Source organism: Pterocles gutturalis, unplaced genomic scaffold (genome assembly GCF_000699245.1).
Source record: "Pterocles gutturalis isolate BGI_N339 unplaced genomic scaffold, ASM69924v1 scaffold1043, whole genome shotgun sequence".
In the NCBI taxonomy this organism is placed as follows: Eukaryota; Metazoa; Chordata; class Aves; order Pterocliformes; family Pteroclidae; genus Pterocles; species Pterocles gutturalis.
In genome coordinates, this window is record NW_010117628.1 from 2,145 (window position 1) to 26,910 (window position 24,766).

Below are 24,766 nucleotides of genomic sequence, written 5' to 3' on the forward strand. Positions count from 1 at the left end.
ATTTAATATTTTTAAAACAAGATGATCTCTAGAAAATAGTCAAGGGGAAAACAAAAATCTGTCAATAACCTTGGTGTGTTTCTTGGTTTTGATAACTGTTGACTGAAGGAGACCATACACATTCTGTTAAAGATTGTAGTGTAGGATGCAGTCTCGGGTTTGTTTTCTACATTTGTTTGACCTAATGGCCCAACATTATCATGTTTGATAACTGATTGGTACTATCTTCCAGCATGGTATGTGTACTGGAGATGCAGAAACCATGTAGCAGAAAGCTTTGAGCAGTTGTGGATTATCAGTTCTTTACAACAGCAATAAAAAGTGAAGAATGAAGTTGACTGGATTTATTTCCCTATGGATGTTGGTTTTACTACCTTGTGGCCAGTTAGCAAATCCTGCACAACATGAAGATGTAGTAAAGCATGCAATAAAGCTGCATCGTGGGAAAGGAGCTGTTATCACTCAGAGAAAGCAGTGGGTGTTGGAGAACTGCAGAAAACTATCTGGTCTTCTTCGTCAAAAGAACGTTGTTCTCAACAAACTAAAAAATGCTATAAGAGCAGTTGAGAAGGATGCAGGACTGTCAGATGAAGAGAAACTTTTTCAGGTGCATACCTTTGAAATTTTCCAAAAGGAGCTAAATGAAAGTGAAAACTCGGTCTTTCAAGCAATCCATGGCCTCCAGAGAGCTCTACAGGGTGATTACAAAGATGTTGTAAATATGAAAGACAGCAGCAGACAGAGACTGGAAGCCTTGAGAGAAGCTGCAATTAAGGTTAGTTCCCCCATATTTATTACTAGAGTATTAACATTCTACTGGTGATTTTAATTTTATTTGTCACGGTCTCAATCTGTTTTAATTACAAAAGTGGATCTACATGAAACTTGTAATGTTTTACTGTTTAAAATGGATTTTGAGTGATGTATTTGTTCTCATTAGTAAAATTAGAAGTAGTTCTGGTGTACAGTGTAAAATTTACCAGCAGTCTCTAGTTCTTATTTCAAAACAAAGCTAGGCATAGTCATAAGACCTATGGCAAATATTATGTTAAAGGGAAAGGAATACAAGAAGTGAGTCAGTGCACATAGCATGGTTGCACTAGATAAAACAGTGGGGTTATCAGAGTGGAAATAATGCCATAAATTGGCAAAATACTAACTGTTTTTTCCACTTTAAATTAGAATTACTCAACCAAAAGCTACAATTTAGACAAATGACGTCTTGCCCTTTACTTCAATATTTGTATAGATGTGGGTAAAATGGACATGCAAAATATGAGATGACTAGATTTTTAATCTCAGTATAGCACTCCTAGCCTAACAAGTGCAGGTTTGAAAAACTGTGATTCCAAGAAAGAGCTGGCTGAGATAAATTTACTGAGAAATGCACAGATGAGTAACAGTTGAGCACAAGTACTTCATGGAAAGTTTGAGTTCCCATGTCAATGCAGACCTGTTAGGGTGTGCACAATCTGCCACTGTCTGCTGGGTTTGGGAGTGCTCAGACTGGGTACTGAAAGTCTCCCATTGAGAGAAAATGTTTAATTGATTTGACATTTAAATTGCTCTTTTTTCTTGTTCTATCCCCAACAACTGGAGGAATATATTAAGAATTTTCTTTGTTTTCTGTCTTCTAAAAGAAGAGGCTGCCCTGGCACAAGGGATTGAGAGAAGGAAAAAAAAAAATGTAACTGGGATATAACATCTAAGCTGGGAGAGTCTCTAAAGGGTGTTTGTGTGAGAGATGTGCAGATCTTAACAGGTAAAGATGGCAAGAGATTGTGTGCAAAAAAGACGTGCAGTGAATTGTGGCAAGGAAGGCTGATGGAAGTAGAAGTTAGGATGCAAACTTGAGAGACTGGAGTGGTCTGTGCACTGGAAACAATGATTGAATTACAACAAATTTGGCTAGGGAGTAGCTTGGATCTAGGTGTGTTCCAATAAAGTGCTCAATATGACTTTGATATTGGTGCTTAATGATAGTGCCAGCCTCTGCTGTATAGAAATGGGAGCAGTTGTCATGAAAAACCACTTGGTTTTTCACCTTTTTTTTTTTTTTTTTTTTTTTTTGTCAGAGCTCTTAAAATAGCAGCAGTGAAGCTGTCCAGAATCTTCTTTCTCATTTAGCTAATTCTTAGCAATGTTACTGTAAAATACTGAAGTAATCTGTCCTTGAACCTGAGAATGGTGCTTCCTCATTTTTCTCGGAAAAGGAGGCATGTGTGTATAATGATGTGTTTTAGAAGTGTGTCCTGTCCAAACGTTAATTCTGCAGAGGTGGATTGTGTAGGCTTTTTTTTTTGTCATGTCAAGATATTTACTCGAACGAGCAATCTTTTACACCCTTCCTTCTTATGTCATGTGCATGATTATTTAAACAGAATATTTGTTGTTCTAACCTTACAATTGTTATATAAATTGAAACAAAGGATAGTGGGGAGATTTGTGCCAAAAAGATTAAAATAATATGGGGTACATTCTTTTGGACTTGTTCGTACCTCAGAAGACACACATTAGGTTCAGTTTTGTTCCAGTTTCATTTTACTGTAATGATTACTTTGTTGGTGTACTCATAAGACATCCTTTCCATTTTTTACAGTGATTGAATGGAAAATACAAATGACTGTAGAGGGTGCTGGACTCTTCATTTTACTTCTGTTGAATTGAAGTATTTGGGGGTCTTTAGTGTTGGGATATTTATGCGTGACTGATGCATTTCTTTGTGGTTGTGCTGCTGGGAAAAGGAATAGCAGAATAATTCATGGGGCATGGGGGAAGGAAGGAAGGAACAATGAAAGCAGCTTCTGCTTTCCTTTGCTCCAGGAACCTGTGTGGAGGTTTAGGAAAAAGCAATAAAATCTTGCCTACTTATCAGCTTGTAATTTCATGGGTGCCTACTACTTAGACATTGATGGAAAAAAATGACTGGCAAGTACCGCAAAGATGCGTTGTCTTCTGAATGTGCTTTTCTCATCCCTGATTAAACAGTAGAGAACAGCGGCAACACTGTTCGTAACTAGCTTTGCCTCAAAGCCTTACCTTATCTTAATTCATTTTGCTCATGTGTTTCTCGGTGTTCCAATCTCCTGTTTAGTGCACAATCCTTATCTGTATTACCTTGCTTGAAAGATTCTTTGGTATGTACCTTGTGATCAGATGTCTCCAATCGCAGCATAAGTTGTGGAACAGTGTTTGTACTGTGATGCGCTTCTGCTTAACATGTAGCAGGCTATTTGAAATAGCTTGTCCTTTTCATGGACACCATTCTCTGTGATTGCTCCTCTCTGCTGCCGTGTCACTGGCCTCTAGGTGAAAACAGAGATGCTACTTTAATACACTAAAAAAAACTTTGTCTTCGTTAATTAAAGGAACTTCCGTTAAACTTGGATTTGTCAAAGCTCTTCTACCTTGCTATTCAGAGGGAGTTAACTTCTTGCAAATTAGAGCCTTATTTATTTTTCTGCAGTTTACCTCTAACTCTGTTCAGCAAGTTTGTCTCAGCTGACAGAAAGGACTGGTCTGCTCCCTCCACCCAAAACCTGTTCCATTTTTGAAGGGAAAGAATGTAACCCTTACCAATTCCATCTGGCATTCTCTGTTGTTGCTGAATGAGGAAATAATCTGCAGCTCATACAGCGGCTGTTTTTTGCATCTTTCAAGCAATGTCTGCTAGCAGAGAACGACAGATAGGAAATGTTTTTCCTTAAGGCCCTGTGAGAGTAACTGTGAGAGTAACTATGTCTCTTGCTTATGTGTTGCATAAGAACTAAAGCAGTTGACCTTGGGCCAAACATGCTAATAGTTACATTTTTCCCAACTCCAGTTATTTTGGGAACTGGGGAGTTCTCATTATGCCCTTGTAACTATGGTAATTCTAAGCTGCAACAGACACGAGCCAGAAATTCTGTGGTTTCACCACAACCAGAGGTATTCATCCGACTGTCCGGATTTTAAAAGGGTTAAGCTACACTTACAGGCTTGTCTTGGCAACAAGGAATTGATTACATTGTTCACATGTTCTTGCAGGTTTCAAGGGGAAAATTGTCCATCCGCAAATGTGTGGAGGAAGGGATGCTCCACTTATTTAAACATAGGAGCTTAGGACCATTTTAGATGCCCAGGTTATCTAAGATACCTCTGTGAGGTAGGCAGAGGGGGGACACCTATGTTCTGTCTGATTTCTAATTGGGTATGGCAGGGCATCTAAAATGGAGACTGAAAGTTGGATTTTCTGTGAATTCAGTCTGACCTAGAGATTGCCGTTACTTTTCGCCCAGTCTGTTTTTTTCCCTTGGTGATCATACTGTCTCTCTTCAAGAGTAGATGTAGGGTCTCTCATCTAAATATTCTCAGTATCCTGAATCTAACTGAAAGGAGGAAGCCTGCCATTGTGTATGTTTCTTCATTCATAGTTGTTCTCTCTCTCAACCAGTGCATCTTCAAAAGGATGTAAGCATGTAAAGCGAAGCATCTTTTTTCAAAAACAAATTGAAATTCAAATTATACTCTGTCAATACACAAAGTATTATGTTTGGTTATTGTGTTGGTAAACATGTGAAAGAAGTGGTCTTAAGTCCAGTCTTGATCAGTAAATAAAACTTTTTTAGTTCACTTTTTAAACCTGAAACATCCAAAGAGAAATGAAACATCATATCTTTATCAGGGAAGCTACTGAAATATCTTTACACCATACCAAACCACATCAGCATTTTTTTCTTTTCTTACTTCTGAAGCCTAGAAATGAATTTCAGAAGTCATTGGTGCAAGTTCATAAAAGGCCCAAACTGGAAAGGTGGACAATGTCTAGTATTTTATATCTGATAGGAAAAATTCTTCTTGGGAAACATAAACAGCTCAGCTAGAGTGCTTGACTGCTTGCCTGTACTCTCTCCCAACTGCTTTTATTTTTTTTTTGTAGCTGTTTCCACAGTCATTGTAATTTTTGAAACCATACACAGACCTCTTCCCATGTTTATAAAATGGCTTATGAGGTTAAGATTCCTTGTGTTTTCCTTCCAATTTGTTTGTTTGTTGTAGCTAGTAAAGCTGTGCTTTCAAGTTTATTACGCTTCCTTGCTGAAGCACTGAGCTCTAAACTTTACTTGGCTCTGAAATATTTCCTAGAGTTCCTCAAAGTAATTCCTTTCTTGTATTTTCTGGCTCATAACCTTGGGGCAACTCTACTGTTTAATGGATTGGAAAAGGCAACTGGTGGATATTTTGTTAGTTTGTTTATTGTTTTTCTTGCCCACTTCACCCAAAGAAAATTGCCACAAGAGAAAGCAATCTTCAAATACCATTATAAAGTCTATATTGCTTTTGCAATTCCACTTCTAAGAGTTTTTGTGTCAAACATTTATGTCAAATGTTTTCTTGCTCAAAGGCCTGGCCAGCACTTTATCTGTATGTTGTAAAATTCAACAGGAAGAAATGGAATATGTCGAACTCTTAGCAGCAGAAAAACATCAGGTTGAAGCCCTTAAGAACATGCAGCATCAAAATAAAAGCCTGTCAATGCTTGATGAAATTCTAGAAGATGTCAGGAAGGCAGCTGATAGATTGGAAGAGGAAATAGAAGAGCATGCCTTTGATGACAACAAATCTGTAAGTGATGTTTTAGACTCAATCTTTTCATGAGTGTGCATTTATTTTTTAGTTTATATTTGCACTCTAGGGGTATTTCTCTTGTGTTAAATAGCTGGTAGGATTTTAGTGACTATTAAAAAAAAAAAAAACCCACAAAAAAAGCCTTTGGCTCCACATTTGTTTTTGCTTCCCTTTCATCAGAATAAAGTACCTAGTAGTAGAAAGGTTGCTTGCTAGGAATGAGCAAACAGGAATAATTACTTCTTTTTGCTCATGATTTCTGTGTTTTTGAACTAAAGTCCCCCTGTAGCTGCCACTTTAACAGTGACAAGTGTAGTCCATCTCACTGATACAGCCCATGAGAGTTAGGACATGGTGGTGAGGATATTTAGACTTTGCAGGATATGGAGTTACTATGTTAAGTGTAGTCTCCACTTTTTTTTCTCTTTCATTTTGTTGAGAAAGTTATGGGAGAACAAGAATACTTGCAGTTAGTTTTCAGAGTCTGGCAAAAGATATATTCTCCAAGGTAAGGACTTGAAATGTGTCTGTGGTGTTGCTTTCTTTTACTTCTCACTTCCTCTGCTTTTTGTGCCTTGGCCTATTTGGTTTGTTCATTGTTTCCATGTTGCACGATGAACAGTATCCCTCAGGTAAGGCTGTGTGTGTTTGGAGATGGGAGTACATCAGTTCATTCTACTGTCCCACTGTGCTGTGCTCAGCGACTGACTCTCTAAATTGGTCCTGTTTTGCATAAATGTGGCTTGCAATTTTATTTGCCTTTTTTTCTTGAAAGGTTTTTGATGACTTGCAGGTAGACTTGTGAGGCAAGCTTAGCTCTTGAATTCTGCTGAGGAGGAAAAACAGTTGCTCAGTAGTAGATAGCCAGGCCATTTTTTGGTAATTGGACTCTACTGAGAGAAAGTGAGAGCAGCTTTTTATCTCGTATACACCAGATCAGTTGTACCTAGTGGGAATCCTACCAGGCAGGACCAACAACGGGGAAGGGATGAGCTAGCTGGGGTGCCCTCTCCTGTTCCGCTGGGGTATAACGGCACATTTTAAAGAGCAGGGATGAGGGTGGTTCTGCTCCACCTGCTAACTGGCAAAAAGCCAACGCATCCTTTTTCTCCAGTGTATCTCTTTGGTTTGCTGCTTGTATCTATTAATGAAAGAAAAGGAGTCATGAAATACAACCTGGAGGACTATTTATTTACATGTCTGTCTTTGCAAAAAAACATCTAGCATGTTTTCTCTTAAGCTAGCATACTGGAACATTGTAACAAAGAAGCTCTGATAGAATGATCAGTAATCTGATTAAGATAAAAAAGCTTCTATTAAAATACAATCAAATAGGAAAGTGTTGTAGGTAAAAATGAAAAAAAAAATCTGAGCTAACCCACTTAATGCAAGACGAATATTTACGCTGTTTTCTGTTATGTACAACCTGCTTTCAGGCTTTGCTGTTTCAGGAAATAAAATCCTGAAAATAACTGTTTTCTCTCATTATGTCTTCAAATTTATTAGTACTTAAAAGCTCATCTGAACCTGTGCCATCTACTGTTGCTTTTATAGCATAGTTTGTCTTTTGTCAGTTCCCTTTTCGTTTGTAAAAGTAAAAATGTACCATAATATCCACACAATGTATGATTTATATATGTATTACACAGGGGAAAAAAAAGATCATTTTTCATAATTGTCTTGATCTTATAAACATCTTGATTTTTTTCCTAGTGTTATTTCTTACCTAGACTCTGAACTCTACCAGATGAGGAATGTATTTATCCAGTTGCATTGCTTTTATATGAACTTTGATACGTTTTTAATTTTATTGCAGAGAAGTTTGTTTAGGTTCCAGACACATAAGCTACCAAGCACAAAAGAACATATAACAAACTCAATATGAATTTGGAGTGCCAGAGCGTCAAAGTAGATGCTTTACTGCTGATGTATTTTATGAGATAATTTTGCTTAGTGAACACGATTGCTGATGTCATAACATTAAATTCCCAGGAAGATATTAGAAAATTTTGGCTTATTAGCACTTTGTTTTTTAGGTAAAGTAAGAGTCATCTGCAAGATGGGGACACTGCACTGAACAGTGAAATAATTTAAATGTGAAAGTCGGTCTAAATTTTCAATTGTAGAGCCAACATTTAACAGTAAGCTCTAAGCTCTGTTTTGGTATCCCTGGAGTAGCATTGAGGGTGTGGGAGAGGGGGACAGGAGCAAAGATGACAGAAGAATAGTAGGAGTAGGCACCTTTTGTATGTTCTGATTAGAAACAGTTCCTCATGTTTGCTGATTGTAGGGAAGCCTTTCTTCTTTCTCCAATACTATGAGAATAGTTTGCATGTAGGTGGCATGCAGCTGCTCCTGCTTTCTCCCATCAGCTGAAAACATGAAAATGTGGTTTGGTCTCTTAGAATTGACAATGGACACCTCATTCTGGAATGCAAAATAGTCTGGTAAGTGGTGAGCTTAGGGAAGCAAAGGCAAAAATATATATTTAACAAGACAGGTTTTGGGCAAAAAAGGGTGAAAAGATAACTTTCATAATGCATGAGAAGAAAATGGTCATCAGCCTCTCACTCCAACAGCTAAAAATGCTGGTGTTTGAAGCAGCTATTTTGTGCTTCTAAATAATTCTGCAAACTTTGTAATTTGTTTCAAATTCTGTTTTTTTCCATTCTGTCTGATTCTTAGTGACTTCCAGTCCTTTAGAGGCCCATCATATTACTACAATCTGTCATTACTATAATCAAGTTTTTATTTAATTATACACACACACAAATGTAAGGAGTGTAAGAAAAGGATAAAAATTGCAGGTTAAATATTGAAAATGCAATAGTTATCTGAACAGTTTGGGAAAATGTGCTGGGGAATCAGCAAAGAAAAACAGGAATCTGTTTTATAGACAGCTTTTGTGAATGCATTTCTTCATTAAATTGGGGAGTTGTTTGGGCAAAATATGGCAACCCAGAAAAGTTGAATGTTTTGTAGTCAGTCACTGGAATGACAACAACCTACTCTCTTTACTGGAGTCTAAAAGAAGTAACAACCATAACTCTTTCTGAATATTGCTAAAATTTACATTATTTAAAATATGGTGAATAATCAAATCATCCTAGTATCTTCCACTTTAACTACAGGCACTGAAGACAGAGCTAGGTAGAAGAAGTTCTTATCCTCTCTCCTTCAAATTTACAGGACAGTTAACTTTTTCTTGAATTGGAATGCAGTCATTATTTCAGAGTTTTGTGAACTGAATATCACTTTGTAATCTCTAATTGTTTTTGTTCAAGGGAATGAAATACAACTTTTTGTGTTCTAAATGTGACAAAACTCTTTTTAGGAAAAAAAAAAAATTCAGATTAGATACAATTGAAAATACCGAATTGTAATTTCACAGGTTTGAAACCCTGTCTCTCTTTTTTTTTTTTTTTCCTTTGGTTGGACTACTTGGCTAAAGAGGTCTGGAAAACCCTTAGTTTTTAAAATGTAAAGCAACTGGAAGCATTTTCAGTTATGAACATTGAGTTTTGATGGAGAGACTGAAAGACGTCTCTTAAGAAACTGCAGTGTATTTAGTCAGTGTCAACAAATTCTGGAGCAACTTCAAGCACAGCTAATAGTCTTTCTCTTTTTACTGTTTGCTCCACTGACCTCCCCCCCCCTTTTTTTTTTTTGTTGTTATTTACCTTCTTTTTCTTACAGGTAAGAGGTGTAAACTTTGAAGCAGTTTTGAGGGTGGAAGAAGATGAGGCTAACTCCAAAAGAAATGCTTCAAAAAGAGAAGTAGAGGATGACTTAGGGCTTAGTATGCTTATTGATTCCCAGAACAATCAGTATATCCTTACCAAGCCCAGAGATTCAACCATTCCTCGTGCTGATCATCATTTCATAAAGGTAATAATTTTAGAGATATTCTTGTCATTTGTTTTGGTAAGATTTAGTCCCACTAGCCTGCATGCCAGTACTGCTTCATGGGATTGAATATAGTTTGAGCATTTGTCCCTCTAAAGTTATCCTAGCACTCATGATTGCCCTGTCTACTGATGACCTGGACAATGGCTTTGCTACTCATAGTATAGTCTTCACAAGACTGATGGTGATGCCACATGAATTCTCTCTGTTTTTATTTGATTTAACTTGTTGCACCTTTAGGGCAGCATCCCTTCTCTCAGACTGCACAGTGTTAAAGCAAGCTACTGGTGTGCCTGATAAGCTACTTCATATTGTCACTAGAGAGAATTTATCTGTTTATATCTTGTGATGGAAAAAAGGGATGCTAGAAAACAAACATGTTTTTAATTGTATTTGTGCTTCATAAAGAATAACTGGATTGGGATTTAAAAAAAAAAAAGAAAAAACCAAAACCAAACAAAAAAAACCACCGCCAAAACCACCCACACAAAACAGATCTGTTTCACTATTTTGTTTTAATGCAAAGTGTTATTCCTCTCACAATTCCCCAGAAAGTGGTCTGCTTCCTAGAATATATTTAAAATATTTAATAAATTGATCAAAAGTCCCCAAAGCTATCAATTACTTAAGGTCAGTACCTCATCTGCTTTATCTGCAAAACTGCAGTGCTTACATCTACAACAAAGTGTTCAGATTAGTTTACTGAAGTTGTGTTTTCTTTTTCCAGGCAGCATTCTACATGCAATTTTACAGTGATGTTTATCCTTTGAAAGATAATAGTCTTTAATTCCATTACAAATTTGTGTTTCCTTTATATTAATGCATTTGTAAATCTTACATATTTAGGATATTGTGACGATAGGAATGTTGTCTTTGCCATGTGGCTGGTTGTGCACAACAATAGGATTGCCAACCATGTTTGGGTATATCATCTGTGGAGTACTCTTAGGACCATCAGGACTAAATAGCATCAAGGTAAGTATGCAAGTTGCTTCTTAATTTCATTTCATAGAATCACAGAATGGCCTGGGTTGAAAAGGACATTAGAGATCATCTAGTTTCAACCCCCCTGCTGTGGGCAGGATTGCCAACCACTAGAGCAGGCTGCCCAGGGCCCCATCCAGCCTGGCCTTGAACACCTCCAGGGATGGGGCATCCACAGCTTCTCTGGGCAACCTGTTCCAGTGCCTCACCACCCTCTGAGGGAAAAATTTCCTCCTAATATCCAACCTAAATCTCCCCTCTCTTAGTTTAAAACCATTCCCCCTCATCCTGTCACTATCAACCCCTGTAAATAGTTCCTCCCTCTCCTGTTCATAGGCTGCCTTCAAGCACTGGAAGGCCGCTATGAGGCCTCCCTGGAGCCTTCTCTTCTCCAAGCTAAACAAGCCCAGTTCCCTCAACCTTTTTTTCATTTGTTCAACTCTTCAAAAATAGTTTTAAAAGAATATAGTATTGCCAACCTCAAATGTATTTAAAAAAAAATTTAAAAATCCCCAAACCTGGACCTTAGCAAAATGAGGCCTTAAAATGTTATGTCTTTGAATCACTTTGTTTTCAATTTTCTTCTCCTATATAGTCATGATGTAAGCAATTGTTGAAAGTGAAAGCTTAAGGTTGTGTGTTGTGGAGTTTTGTTTGTTTGTTGCTTTGCTTTTTGTCTTTAATCATAAAGCTTCACATTTGAGAGCCAAATTTATTTAAATTACATCAAATATTCAGAAACTTGCAAGAAGTCAGTGTTGGCAGCAGAGGGAAGTGTTTAAAACAAGTAGTTCCCTGAGTAGGATAGTTTGGCTTCCTAGAGAGTTGTTTTGCATCTCTGTAGCTCTTTCGTCCACCCTAGTCACCCGAGTTCTTTTCCAGTCTCCTGCCCACATTCCTGAAGTCTCTTGAACTTTTTTAGCTCCATCATATGTACCCTGATTACCAGCTGAATGTGAAACTGTGGACTGTAGTTGTTGGCTAGGCATTGCATGTGTTTTGATTAGTGTTCTGGTGTGCATTAACAGATTGTTTAGCCAGCAGGCAAAACAGAACACATGTTAAGGTTGGTCAGGTTAAGTTACTTGTGTCTCTTATATTGATATTCACACAACTGCTTGGAACTTACTGTCTTTGCAACCTCTGCTCTGATGTGGACTTTTGTTGAAAATGACTGTTGGGCTCAAAAGTAAGTAGGAATGAATAGAAATTGTAGGATTTTGTCCATTTGCTATTGCAAGAGAAGGCTCCAAATACTACACTTTCAAAATTTCATATTCCAAAACTGATATTAAATAAGAACCTTTGTCATACATAACTTCTGGGTTGAGAAGGTTTGGAAAGCTTGACCACTTAGACTGAGAGAAAAGTTTGTAAGCTTGGCATTAGAAAGAGACTCAACAACAAATTTTCAGAGTCTTACACAGAGGAAGATGATGAGGTCAGAACAGACATGGGAGGGGCTTCTTTAGACCATTTCTTAGTGAGCTGCCTGTTTCTTGTGGAGCTGTGATTAAAGGTTATTCATCTGGATAATGTTCATGTTGACTGGATGGTCTATCATTTGTACTCTCTCCTTTTGTCTCTTCTGTATTTCATAAAAGAAGTTGAATGTCAGAGGAATTGAGGAGGCAGGCAAATTCTAATCTAGCAGGAAAGATAGTTTCCATTTCCACTTCTCTATGATTGATGACAGATCGTGTCCTCTTCTGCTCTGGACTGTAAATACATAGGGAAGAAATGTTAGTTTTTTTCTGTTGTGACAAGGATAATGACCACTTTTCTTGCTGTTGCACCCTTCTCTCTGAAGTAGAAAGGCTGGTAGTTGTACTGGTCTGAGAGATGGATGCATGGAATCTATGGGATGGAGAGCAGAACAGCAACTACAATCTAGCAGAATGATTATACCAATGGACCAATAAAATAACTAGCCAGAAGGAACTTATGGAATGCAAGTCTTGGGGGTTTAACAGCTTATGCATAAGACTTAACATATTTATTTTCATCAAGCAAGCTTACCTAGGTCAACATGCAGATGCATTTTGGGTGACCAGCACTATCAAACCAAATTATCTAGTAGCAACCAGGTGATGGGGAAAAATGTTTGAACCCTAAAGATGCTGAGGGAACTTCTGATGTCATATGACCAGCAAGTGAACTACTTATGGAAACATAATGAGAAACAATTTGTTTTGTAAGCAGACTTTATAAGTAGACTGCTGTGTACTGATTTTTATTTTATTTTTTTTTAAAGTCTATTGTACAGGTGGAGACATTAGGAGAGTTTGGTGTATTCTTCACTCTCTTTCTAGTTGGTCTGGAATTTTCTCCTGAAAGATTAAGAAAGGTATTTTTCTATAATACCTCTATATTACAGGATTTAATTGCTGATGTTCAAGTTATCAGTTATACTTCAGATTTTTACATTGTCACTATAATATGCTGGTGTAACTTCGTATATATTTTTTGAAAGACAAAGATGACATTTACTTCTTCACTTTAACTCTTTGGAAATAACAGAATGCATTATTTGGTGTCTCCAAAAAAAAAAAATTTGCTCTTCTTCATTTTAGTAAAACAGTTTGATTACTAGAAAAACCTTATACAATTTATGGCAATCCATCTCTGCTTTATTTTAACATGCAGTAACATGCAGTTGCTGTTATGGAGTGTCCAGTGATGTTTGCCAGTCCTGTTATAAAAAAAAATCAGTTTGTTAAGTACTGCATACTGCATTGATGATACATGCTGTACTGGCTAATAAACTGATTCTGCAAGTATGTTAGCACACTCTGGAACATTACATGATGTGGCCATCAGGATTCAGCAAAAAGGTACAAGTTTCTTTTGGTCTTAATTGGAAAAAAAAAAAGTTATCTCATAAACCAGCTTAAAATTTTAATAGAGGAGACTACTGATGCAAAATATGTAAGGACTTGTATGTATAGAGTTGCCTTGTGTGATTTGTTCCTAAACTGATGGTTGTGAGTTCATGAGACTATAAAAGCTTTAACTGAAATGTGTTAAAATTTATGAGCATTCAGGTTAATCTGCTATTTCTAGTCCATCTGAAGTCAAAGATTAAAATTAGTAATTTAAGGGTTCCTAAACTGTAGTATGGAAATTGTTACTTCAGAGTTGTGTGCACACTGGTGTGGAGCAGGCTGCTGGTATCAATGATGGTCTTAGCCACTCCCATTTTTTTTCCTACCCTTGGAATCGCATCAAATAACTACTCTTCCATTTGATGATTTTAATGTATTTCAACCCATACTGGACCTTTGGTCCTTGATTGGTCTGTGAGTTCTGGCAAATTTACCTAATTCCTGGTAAGGAGCCTTCTGGCATAGAGTATTATCTACCAGGCATAACAACTTCAGAGTTTTAGGATGTATAGGATGACAGCCCGTTACTTCTGTGGCCCAGCACTGCAGCCCCAAATTGTGCATCTTTAACTGCTTATTTGCGCTGAAGTTTACTGTAGCTTATCAGTGAGAAAAGTGTCATCAGACTTTACCATAAGAACTTGTTTTCTCCCCAAGGTATGGAAAATATCTTTGCAAGGACCCTGTTACATGACGGTTCTGATGATTGCCTTTGGTTTACTATGGGGGCACTTGCTCCAAATTAGACCAACACAAAGTGTCTTCATTTCCACTTGTTTATCTCTGTCAAGCACACCATTGGTGTCAAGATTTCTGGCAGGTAGTGTTCGAGGAGATAAAGAAGGTAAGTATAATTTTAAATATGGATTATTGTAGTATCTAGAACAAAATTTGAAAGAAGTTGACTTTGTAATATTATGAGAGAAACAAGTTAAAAACCAAACCAAAACAAAAGCCACTGTTAAGTCTAGTTTACAAGTGATCATCCTCCTTTAATACTGGATAGTGTTGTGTGTATTCTTGTTATGAGGTGAACCTGATATTTACACAGCCAGTCCTCTTTGGAGAAAGACAGTGTAGCCCAATCTGTACTCTCCATATTGACCCTCCAAAGAATTGACTTTACTGAGGGTCTGGAATCCTTGTGCTTTTTAAAAGGTTACCAGGTTAGACCGTTACTACCAGTCTTTCATCAGGGCAGAAACGCTAACTTAAATAATTCACATCCTTCTTCAGCAAACTAAGTAAGAACAGCTCAGGTAGTCTTTCATACCCAACAGCTCTTCAAGTAAGTACCTTCAAGTGCTCTATTGCTAGCTTCTCAAAGAGTTCTAAATGTTTCCTTTCAAAAGTTTTGCCATCCTGTTTTCTTCTACTTAAACCTCTCTCATACATACTTCATTAAATTTCTCCCCACCCCCTAGAATATCCATATTCTAATGCCTGAATTCAAAGTGTGTATTTTATACATGCTGGCTCTTACTTGTGTCTGTTATTCTAAAGACTGTATGTTTTCAGTAAAGGAGTTCAGTAAATCATAACTTAGTGCTTAACTGCTAAGCAAAGTCCGTAATTTTTGTTGTATAACAGAAGCTTCATATGCATATTTTATTTATATTTTAAATACATCTTTATATATATTTTAATTTACTTGCTGGTGGGGGGGAAAACCCTAAAATGCTTTGAATGACCTCACCCTGTTGAGAACGATACTTAGCCTCAATTTGATTAAGATATTTATAGATTTCTGAGCACTGCAAGCATTCATAGATTTCTGATGAACATGTCCATGACTGCTTTGTTGGTGTACAGGCGATATTGACTACAGTAGCGTACTACTTGGCATGTTGGTGATGCAGGATGTGCAGCTTGGTTTATTTATAGCTGTCATGCCTACACTTATTCAAGCAGGAGTGAGCACATATTCCAGGTAAAAAAACCCAAAATTGTATGTCTTTTCCCCCACCCCCTTCCAATTAGTGTGCAGACTGCAAACATGAATGAGAGCACTACTGTTCATGTCAGTTCTGTGAAAAACACACGGTTTTGTGAGTTCCCTTTACTATTTGTGCTTGTCATGTTGTATGAGGATATTCTTTCTGCTCTAGCTGCCTTAGTCCTGTTTCAGTACTTCAATTTTGTAGGGAATGTTATTGAAGAAATTCGCTTACTTTTTACAGTTACTTTATTCCCTCAAGACATTTTTTGTCAAAGACTTTTTGATAGTATTACTGAGGCTGATGGCTTACCTTGAAGATCAATCAACAAAAATATTTTTGAATCAAAATGGAAGTAAATCCTATGTTTTAAAAGAGATTGCTGGACACTCAGCAGATTTAGTATTAGTCTTGTTTACTAATGTATCTAAATCTTACCGTACCTACTCAGTTTCGAACACCTGTGGAATTAGATATTCTTACTTAAGGGGAACTGGTTGGGAGCCATGAGAACACTTGAAATAAATGTTTTGTTTGTTCTTCTCTTCCAGCATTTTCAAGGAAATACTGAGAATACTGATACTGATTGGCCAAATTCTCTTTTCTCTGGCTGCGGTTTTTATTTTATGTCTTATTATAAAGACTTACCTCATAGGACCATATTATCGCAAGTTGCATGCAGAAAGCAAAGGGAATAAAGAAATCCTCATTCTAGGAATAACTGCATTCATCTTCCTTATGTTAACGGTAATCTTTTAAATTAATAAAACATTTTGAGACTTGTGGTACTTTACTGCATCAGTATCACAAAAGCCATCACACTTATTGCATATCCATGTATCTGTAGTTAATTATTTGGTTTTAAAATGTTTTAAAACATACCCCAAATGCACAGATGATTCATGCATTACAGCATAGATGAGTAAGAAGACATAAATTTTGAATATCAATCAGCTGAACTTCTGCTGGTAAATTTTAATGCAGCCAGTTATAGAATCATGATTCCAGTTTTAATTTTGGGCTTCTTTATGCATTTGAAAACAATTTAGGATGGGTTTTGAGATATTGATAATGGCTGATAGTGACATTTGCTGACAAGCTCCTTTTCAATAGCAAATTCTCAACACTGTTTTTATTATAAAGTAGTTTTCTTTTTCTGTGGAAGATAAACAGTTTGCTGTTTATCTGTGGAAGATAAACAGTTTGGGATGAAGTTGAGAAAGCAGAGAAATGCCTTAAGGTTCATAGGTTTTGATATGCCTTTTGGGTTTGGTCCATCTTCCTCTGAACCTTCCTTCTATTTGTTTCTATCTCATGTTTCAGCCCTCTGAAAAATTATTCTGCTAGAGAACAGAATATGACAGTCACTGATAATGTTGTGGGTTTGAAACTCCATTATTCTGGATGTGCAGATTGTTATGTCCTCTGAGAATTCCTGAGAAAAGTTACTCCAAAAAGTTCCTATGCGTGCGCCTTTTATTCTAGGGGTATTTGCTTAATTATTGCAGGTCCAACAGAGAAAACTGACCTCCTTCAGGAAGAAGGTCAAGACAGAAGTTAATGAGAGCATAGCTTTACAATTTGTTGATTTCTATTGTATGGGTTAAAAATGCCATCCCTCTAAACAGCTATTCATATTCCAAACAGTAGTGCCATCCAATAAGAGAAGGAAAAGCCTAGTTTCTCCTACTTTCTAACATGCAGGCATAACATTTGTAGAACAACTTCAATGAAAAACAGCAACAACCAAACCACAAAAGTTGCATAAAATATTATGGTATTGAGAAGCAGTCTTACGTTCATTAAAAATATGTTCTCCGTAGACTGATCTGACTGAATTTGGCATACTGTGCCCAAATCATGTATCAAATGTACAAGGAGTTTGTCTGCGTGACTTTATGTAATATATAAGTATATACAAACCTGTGGTAGAATGTGTTTGAGTGTGTTGGATTCACACTGCAAAACAGAAGGCTTCTTCAGCATGGGGAAGTGTTTGTGAAGGAGCAAATATTTTGTGTACTTTAAGTGAAAGCAATTTTGCTTTTAAAGTTGATAAATAATGTATCAAAGGGAACAGTACAAAGGAAACTGCAGGTAACCTCAGTAAACCAGTTGAGATCCTTGATATTCACTGACACCAATACATTCATTATAGTAATACTACAAGTTGTGGTTTGAGCACAAAGACTTAAAAAGCAATAATGAAAAAAAAACCCAAAACAAATCAAAATATTTGGTTGTCCAGTTGAACAGTTCAACAAACATATCTTCTGGAAAACAAATCTTAATTGGTATAGATGCTCCTATTATGTCAGGAATAAAACCATAGGATGTGGGGTGGCAATGTAATTTGAAAAAATATTGCATGTGTTTGGAAAGGATAAATTAAGGTTTTTGGGTGCCAGGTAGGAAAGCAGTTAAACTGTCATGGTTCCTGCAAAGATCCTTCTCCTTTGAAAACCAGGCCTAAAGGGTGATGGAGTTTGTACAATTATCTGCAAACATAGATTTTTCCCATACTGGTGTAATTCTAAAAAAGGTTTTAAATTTGTTTTGGGAGGAATAAGAGAGTGCATATTTTAGTGGCCTTAACCAAAGATGACTCTGTGGCTCCATTTAGAAAACTTGAGAGACTCTTAAAACCAAAATATTTTAACTCTCTGCCTAGCATGTGGGTTGTTCTGCAGGCCACATCCCTTCCAATACATGACACAGTGGGTAGGAATGATATGGTATTCCTGCTTCATGCATACAGTTAGTTGTTATGTGCTTCAGTGGTGACTGGATTTCTGGGGTCCACCTAAGTTTATCTTGTACTGGGGTTTACTGTAACACTAGCATAGGCAATGCACATTACGTAGAAATGTAACTTATTTTACTTGTTTCCTGTGTTTGAAAATCTCAGGTGATAAATTAAACAAGAACTGCTATTTTTCTACCAATAAGGGCAAATTCTATATGGCTAAACAAGAGGGAGGATAGGGCAGAAGTGAGCAAGATTGATGTAAGGGATTATTCTGTCAGTTGAGGAGCTTTCTGTATGGAAGTGACTTTTGAGCATTTCCGAACTGCTTGGCTCACTTGGGTAACACTGCGAGTCCTTAAATCTGAAACAGGATCTTAAATACATCTCTTCTTGACAAAGTAACTTAGAGTAAAAGTCATGCAACAAATCTCAAGTATGAGATATTTTAACAAGATCTGGTGCTCAAAATACCTCTTTCTCTTCCCAGATATTCTCAGAAGTAACTTAAATTCTCCCTCCCTTTTTCCCCTCAACTAGTTAGACAGACGGGGGGCACGGATTGTGTCAACTGCCAGTCCTATAAAAGTCTAGCTGACTTCGAGATACAGTTGTGCATCTTTCAATCATGTACCTGTCATCAGTAACAGTGGTTCAGTAGATCATTATTACACTTTCAGCAACTCCTTTTCAAGCTTTGACTTATGCAGATGCTGCTTTTTTTTCATTATTTGGGAAACTCTTCTCCTGAATCACAACATAAAGAGCAAATCTAGTTTATGGTTTTAAATATGACCATTTGGGACTGATGGCCAAACTGGTGCTTTTAGGTGAGGATATATACGACAGTGAGCTGAAGAACATGTTACAAGGCAGCCAGAGCATTCACTGGTGTAGTGTTGCTTTTTTCGTGTTCTGATGTACAGAAACATTACAAGGAAAATTGTTTTAAACACTGTCCTGATAATAAATTGTTGTGTTAGATATTTGCAGGACAACAGTGGTCAGTTTTGTTATGTTTTAAAACTAAGCTGCTGAATGCTATTAAGGAATCGGAAAAAAGTAAAACCTGACCCAGCAAAAAGGAGAGCTGTTACATTTACAGGTTTGTAGGACTGTGCATACACAAGGAGGAGGTGGGGGCAGGGGGAAGTGGCTTCCAGTTTGATTGCATTATGGTTGACCTGGAATGATGGCAGCAAATGGAGAGAAATCACCAGCTTGCTTTATATAACAAAAAGATGAAAAGAAAATATGGCTATGTCATTGCAGTACTTTATATATGAAAATGTACATACTTTTCCCAGCAGTGTATTAGGAATGTAATTCATTGTTTGCCTGAACCACAGCTCAGCGGCTCACAATGTGTTTATGAACTCTTTTCTATCAATTAAAAGGAGAAGATTAAGGAAGAACTGTAATCTCAAATATTCTAGTTAATTATTTAATAAAATACAGTTGCGATGGAGTTTTTACTAGGCTCACTAAAAATTGTTTCCATTTCCATTAAGGCTTTACTTCCTTAAAATGCAAGTTTACAATTCACCTCTTTACTCTTGAGCTGATTATTAAAGTCTGAAATTCTAATACTTTTATTTCCATCAGGCATTTCTGTAATTTTACTGTCTTACTGTATTCATTAAGCTTCTATGTGGTTTAAGAGTAGCAATAAGATACACCTTGTCTGAGAATATAGACAAAACAACTGCTGAACAAATGGTTGAAACTAAACTTGAACATGTTATAGCAGTAGTGTTCATTTATTTCTTTATAGCTGCAGTAGAACATAAAATTCCTATATTCTAGTGAAAGCAAAGCAGTCCTTTCTGAATTAGAGTAAAATGGGACCTTTGAAAACAACTGAAAATTAAATTGTACTGGGAAAAACATATAAATTGACAGAACTTTTCATTTATTTTTGACTGAAAAAGCTTTCTGTAATGTAGAAGTTGAGAAAAGGACAGTGCAGAGCCCAGAGATTAGTAACTCTTAGAGCCCTGTTTGATAAAGGCAAAACATTAAAAATTATGCAAGCAGGGAGGGAATACAAAATGCAAAATACTTTTCAAGTTTTGCTTATATCAAAAACTTTGCTGAGAATATCTTCCTGCCAGTAAAACAAACCCTCTCTAGTGTGTGTATGTGTGTGTGCACGAACACACCCACACATTATAAACCCTGATGCTACAGATATGGTTGAGCAAATGTATCCACTTATTGGTAATATTCTTGGACAACCAGAGACCAGGATGAGAATAGTAAAAGGAGTCTCTGTATAAACCTAGATATAAATTTGAAGAACAGACTGGAGGAGGAGGGATGGAGCTAGGAAAATAATGTAATTTTTGTTTCTTTTCTTGACTTCTCATCCACTTCACACTTTTTTGTATGTAGAGTGACCTATTTGTAGACCTGAAGTTGTGTAGTACCTAGAGAGTAGAAAAAGAAATAAAAAGGCAAACTTTGCTATCTGCCAGGCCGTTAAGGTCATACTTAGCTTGCTGTAGAGTGGAGGAATAGAATTCAGTTTTTATGTGGTAGGAGCAAACCCAGTCGGACATATAGTTTGCTCCAGTTATGTCTGATGCTTACTGAAGAAGGATGTTTCTTTCATGCTTGAATTGCCACTTGCTTGAATAGTGATTCTCATAACAGCACAGTATCATGCAATTCCGATACAAGAGACAGTAAATCCCTTCTTGCATGGTAATCTAATGACATACGTGTGAATACTTAAAATATTAGCTATAAAAATTTTGATCTGGAGCTCTGTTATAGCTGATAACAGTTAAGTGTGGGGGGATTATAGCTGAATAGTAAAAATAATTTTTTATTAAACTTTATTTGAAGAGGCTATATTGGATCTTATTCATGCTCAAGAGGTTGTGACTTTTAAAACAAGTAATGTATGATTGAGAAGAACTTAAATATTTCCTATTCATAACTGTTTCCTTTGTCGTCTTCATCTTGTGGTGATTTTAAAGCCTTATATTTCCTTCCTTATATATATTTCCTTCTTTCCTCTTACAATTTCAAATTGTAGTGAAAAGCACTGAAATTCCTTTTGTTTTAAAATGAGAGTAACATTATAATCTTATATTGTTGGTTTTGCCTGATCAGCAACTATTTGTATTAGTTGACAGAACCAATTTGTTTTCTTAAATGTCTTGCAATAAATTACAGACCCTTAGCACAAATGGAGTTATGTGATGAGCATTCAGACATTAATGCTTCAATACACAAAAGTCTAGGGTTTATTTTTAGGTGGCATTTTATGCATAGCTTGGAGGGTTGTTTATTGTGTCTTCCATTAATTTCAAGTCACTTGAGTTTCAGCTTCATACCTTATAGTCTAACGCTGTTCAAGATATGATGAATGTTGTCCATAAATGTACTATGGTTTATTGTTGCTTAATCTAAATTAGTATGGAAACAAGTCTTCTGTTTTAAATGTTCTATTAATATTAACGGCATTGCCCTTTCTCAGTAAGATGACTGTCTGCAGCAGCATGGCTTTATAGTGATTATTTTAAAACATACTTTATACCGACTAAAAGTGCTGCTTGCTTTTTTTAATGTTCCAAGCATTGCCTTAAGCAATTTATTTGTTTTTAGTTCAGTTTCTTTACATGTGTTTCATCTCTTCCTTCTAGCACCATATTGAAATAATTAAAAAAAATGAAGAGCAGTTTGAATTATTTCAAGCGGATATCATGCTTCGTTTCTGCAGTTTACTCCACATGCTTAACTGCATCCCTATTCAGTAAAGCACACAGGCACATTTCAGTCCAATTTACAATAATAAAATGTAATTGATGCCTGGGACTTCTGCTAAATTGAGACTATTCTTCCAAATTATAAGCTTTGATTTTTATTTTTTTCCCCTTGTTTGACAGCTGGAAAATATGCTGTTCTTACTGCTTTATTTCACAGCCTCAATGTATTATGCAATCCTGACTCCAAAGCTGTTATGGTCTTTGTTGTTTTTGCGAAATCAGATGCTATCCTTAAGACTGACACAAAACACTACAATGTAGATTAAGAAATTTATTTTTGTTTTTGTGGGGAAGGATATAACATGGAGGGGAAACTGGTTTTGTGAGTCATTTGTATAAATACAATATTGCAGAACACTGAAATACTGAATTCTATTTGTTGTTGAACCTGTGTAAAGGCAGTAATTGTCTACGCTCAGTATAATGTACACTTTTATAATTTCACAGTGAAATGATATATAGAGTCATTCAGAGCTAAAGGAAACAGTGACATTTTCTGTTATTTGTTGGCAGATCACAGAGCTGTTGGATGTTTCAATGGAGCTGGGATGCTTCTTAGCCGGAGCTCTGATCTCTTCTCAGGGTCACATGGTTACTGAGGAGATTATGTCCTGTATTGAACCAATACGTGACTTTCTTGCCATCATTTTCTTTGCATCTATAGGTAACTTCTAAGAACACTTACTTTTAAAATAGTGTTAACCTACAAATGTGGGGCAGGAGAAAAAAAATGGTGTCTACAAACTGGGGGGAGGAGACAGATTTTAGTATCTTTACAAAATTAAAAAAAAATGTTAAGCAACCACAGTATTGGTTTGACTTTGCTAATAATTTTAAATGTAACATTTGTTTTCATAATCCATTTTCGTGTTGCACTCTCAATTCTTGTTTTAATGTCAATTTTTCATTGTTAATTCTGAATTTGTCTGGGCTATTTAAAACATGTAACTTAAAATTTTAAGGTAAACAGATGGCTTTTGTTTGGGTTTTTTGCCTTATTTTTTTAAATGTTCTTTTGTCTTCACAGTGGATATATTTGTACTTTATACTAAAATTGTACTACTGTTTTGACTCGGTAGAGTAGATCTAAGGTCTTTATGGCTTGGGTTTTCTCTAGAAGCAGAATATGATAATGGAAAGAGATTTTTTTTTTTTTTATAGCACCTTGTTTCTTTAGTTAGGAAAATGTGATCTGTGTGTTCTTAACACAGGGAAAAAAATAATTGAACAAGATGTATCTCAGAGACTACCTGAATGCCCACTGAAATGCAGTCTTGATATTTAAGAATAGGAGAGTAACTCATCATGCTTGTTATCCAGAACAAGTTAAATCTGAGAATATTTACATTCAATTGTTTTGAGTCAATTCATTTTTACAGTCAATTAATTTTGAGCTGCTACATTCTCCAGCTGTCCATGCATGCCTCAATACACTTTCTCTAAAGGAAACGGAAACACGTTGCAGAAGTGCTTAGGTACAGTGAATGAGGAGACAGGTCCTGTGAAAGCACTTGCACATCTCCTGTACAATCCACAGGGAGAGGCCTCCTATTTTGGGGACATTGGAAGGCCTAAAATAGAGGGTTTGACAGTGGCATATATAATATGGAAGTCTGATCAGTATAATTCTAACGCCTTTCCTCATATACCTGTTTGATATCCATTGCTTCATAACAGAGACTAAAGCTGGTTTTGGTGGTTGCCAAAAATAGTTATGCTTGCCAATCTTGATTTTTTTTTTTTGTTTTGTTTTGTTTTACCCAGCCCATGGTAATAACTTGTGCTGATCAGTCAGATGGCTTAGTAATAGATATGTTTATCTGAATAACTTATTTTTTAATAAAGGGAGGAAAGTGGTGAGCTATAGTAAAACTCTTAGGCCCATATAACTGACAAGTTTGGATGGGTAATTGTTAAATGGCAATAGGTTAAGTTGTTTATGTGTTTCAGTAAAGATGGTGATGGAGCAAATAGCGTTAACAGAGATACAAAGCATGACAAGTATTTACAAGCCCAAAGTTAATTTTACAAGGGACTGAACAAAAATACTGTCCTATACTCTTGTGACTGCATAAATTAAGGCTAGAGGTAAGACTTTGGTAGAGTACCAGAAAATAGCAAGACCTCAGTTGGCATGCTGGCAGCACTCCATATAGCCTACGTTATACTGTAAGAAAATTATTTTAGTAGTTCTGTTACATAATTACAAAAATTATATATCTTTTAAGCTGTTGTTACCATTATAATTGCAAGAAGGGAAAAAAAAGAAAATTGCCTAAAAAGTTTATGTGGTTGTACAGAAAATGGGTGTTATTCCTGCTTCAGAAGAAAGTTAGCTAAAAATCAGAAAAATGAGCTATGTTATAGGCCTCTGACAAAATGTGACAATGCTTGCTTGTAAAAAAAAACCAAAAACCAACAAACAAACAACCAAAAAACCAAAAAAAACCCAAACAAAAAAAAACCTCATCACACCCAAACAACAACAAAAAACCACCAAAAAAACAAGCCTACAAAAACCAACCAAAAAACCCCTCCCCAATAAACGTAATCCCATCCTTTCCCCTTTACTTTGTATTATTTTCAAATTTTGTGGTTAACAGAAAGTTCTGTGGGGTGGCAAGGAGGCAGGTTTTAAAAAAGAGTGATGTGACATTTCAAAGAAAACCTGAGCAGGATAAAGACCTTAAACCTTTTAAAAAGAAATCTATCAAGAAAAGACTTCTTGCTTGCTTCTCTACTTATGTATGTACACATGCAAATGATACGTATCTATAAATACATAACGATTTACTATGTGAAATTATGTGAAGACCCCAGGAAAAGATTCCCCCACCCCCTTCTGCCGCCTAGAGAGAAGGCTTGTTGCTATGTGCAGCAAGCACCCTATGGTAGAGAACAGAAAGACCTGAGATCCTGAGGTGG

The 24,766-nt window shown here is 36.4% G+C and overlaps 1 protein-coding gene across 1 annotated transcript in view; it reads left to right on the top strand.

Annotated features, from left to right (window-relative positions):
* Positions 1-229: 229 nt before the first annotated feature.
* TMCO3 (transmembrane and coiled-coil domains 3) overlaps positions 230-24,766 on the top strand; it is a 31,228-nt gene continuing 6,691 nt past the window's right edge. Inside the window, exons 1-9 of the mRNA XM_010075826.1 lie at positions 230-775; positions 5,425-5,604; positions 9,304-9,495; positions 10,360-10,488; positions 12,752-12,844; positions 14,040-14,226; positions 15,195-15,312; positions 15,871-16,066; positions 22,355-22,505. Of these exons, the coding sequence (XP_010074128.1) occupies positions 329-775; positions 5,425-5,604; positions 9,304-9,495; positions 10,360-10,488; positions 12,752-12,844; positions 14,040-14,226; positions 15,195-15,312; positions 15,871-16,066; positions 22,355-22,505 (1,693 nt within the window). The 5' untranslated portion in view covers positions 230-328. The remainder of the gene's footprint in view (positions 776-5,424; positions 5,605-9,303; positions 9,496-10,359; positions 10,489-12,751; positions 12,845-14,039; positions 14,227-15,194; positions 15,313-15,870; positions 16,067-22,354; positions 22,506-24,766) is intronic.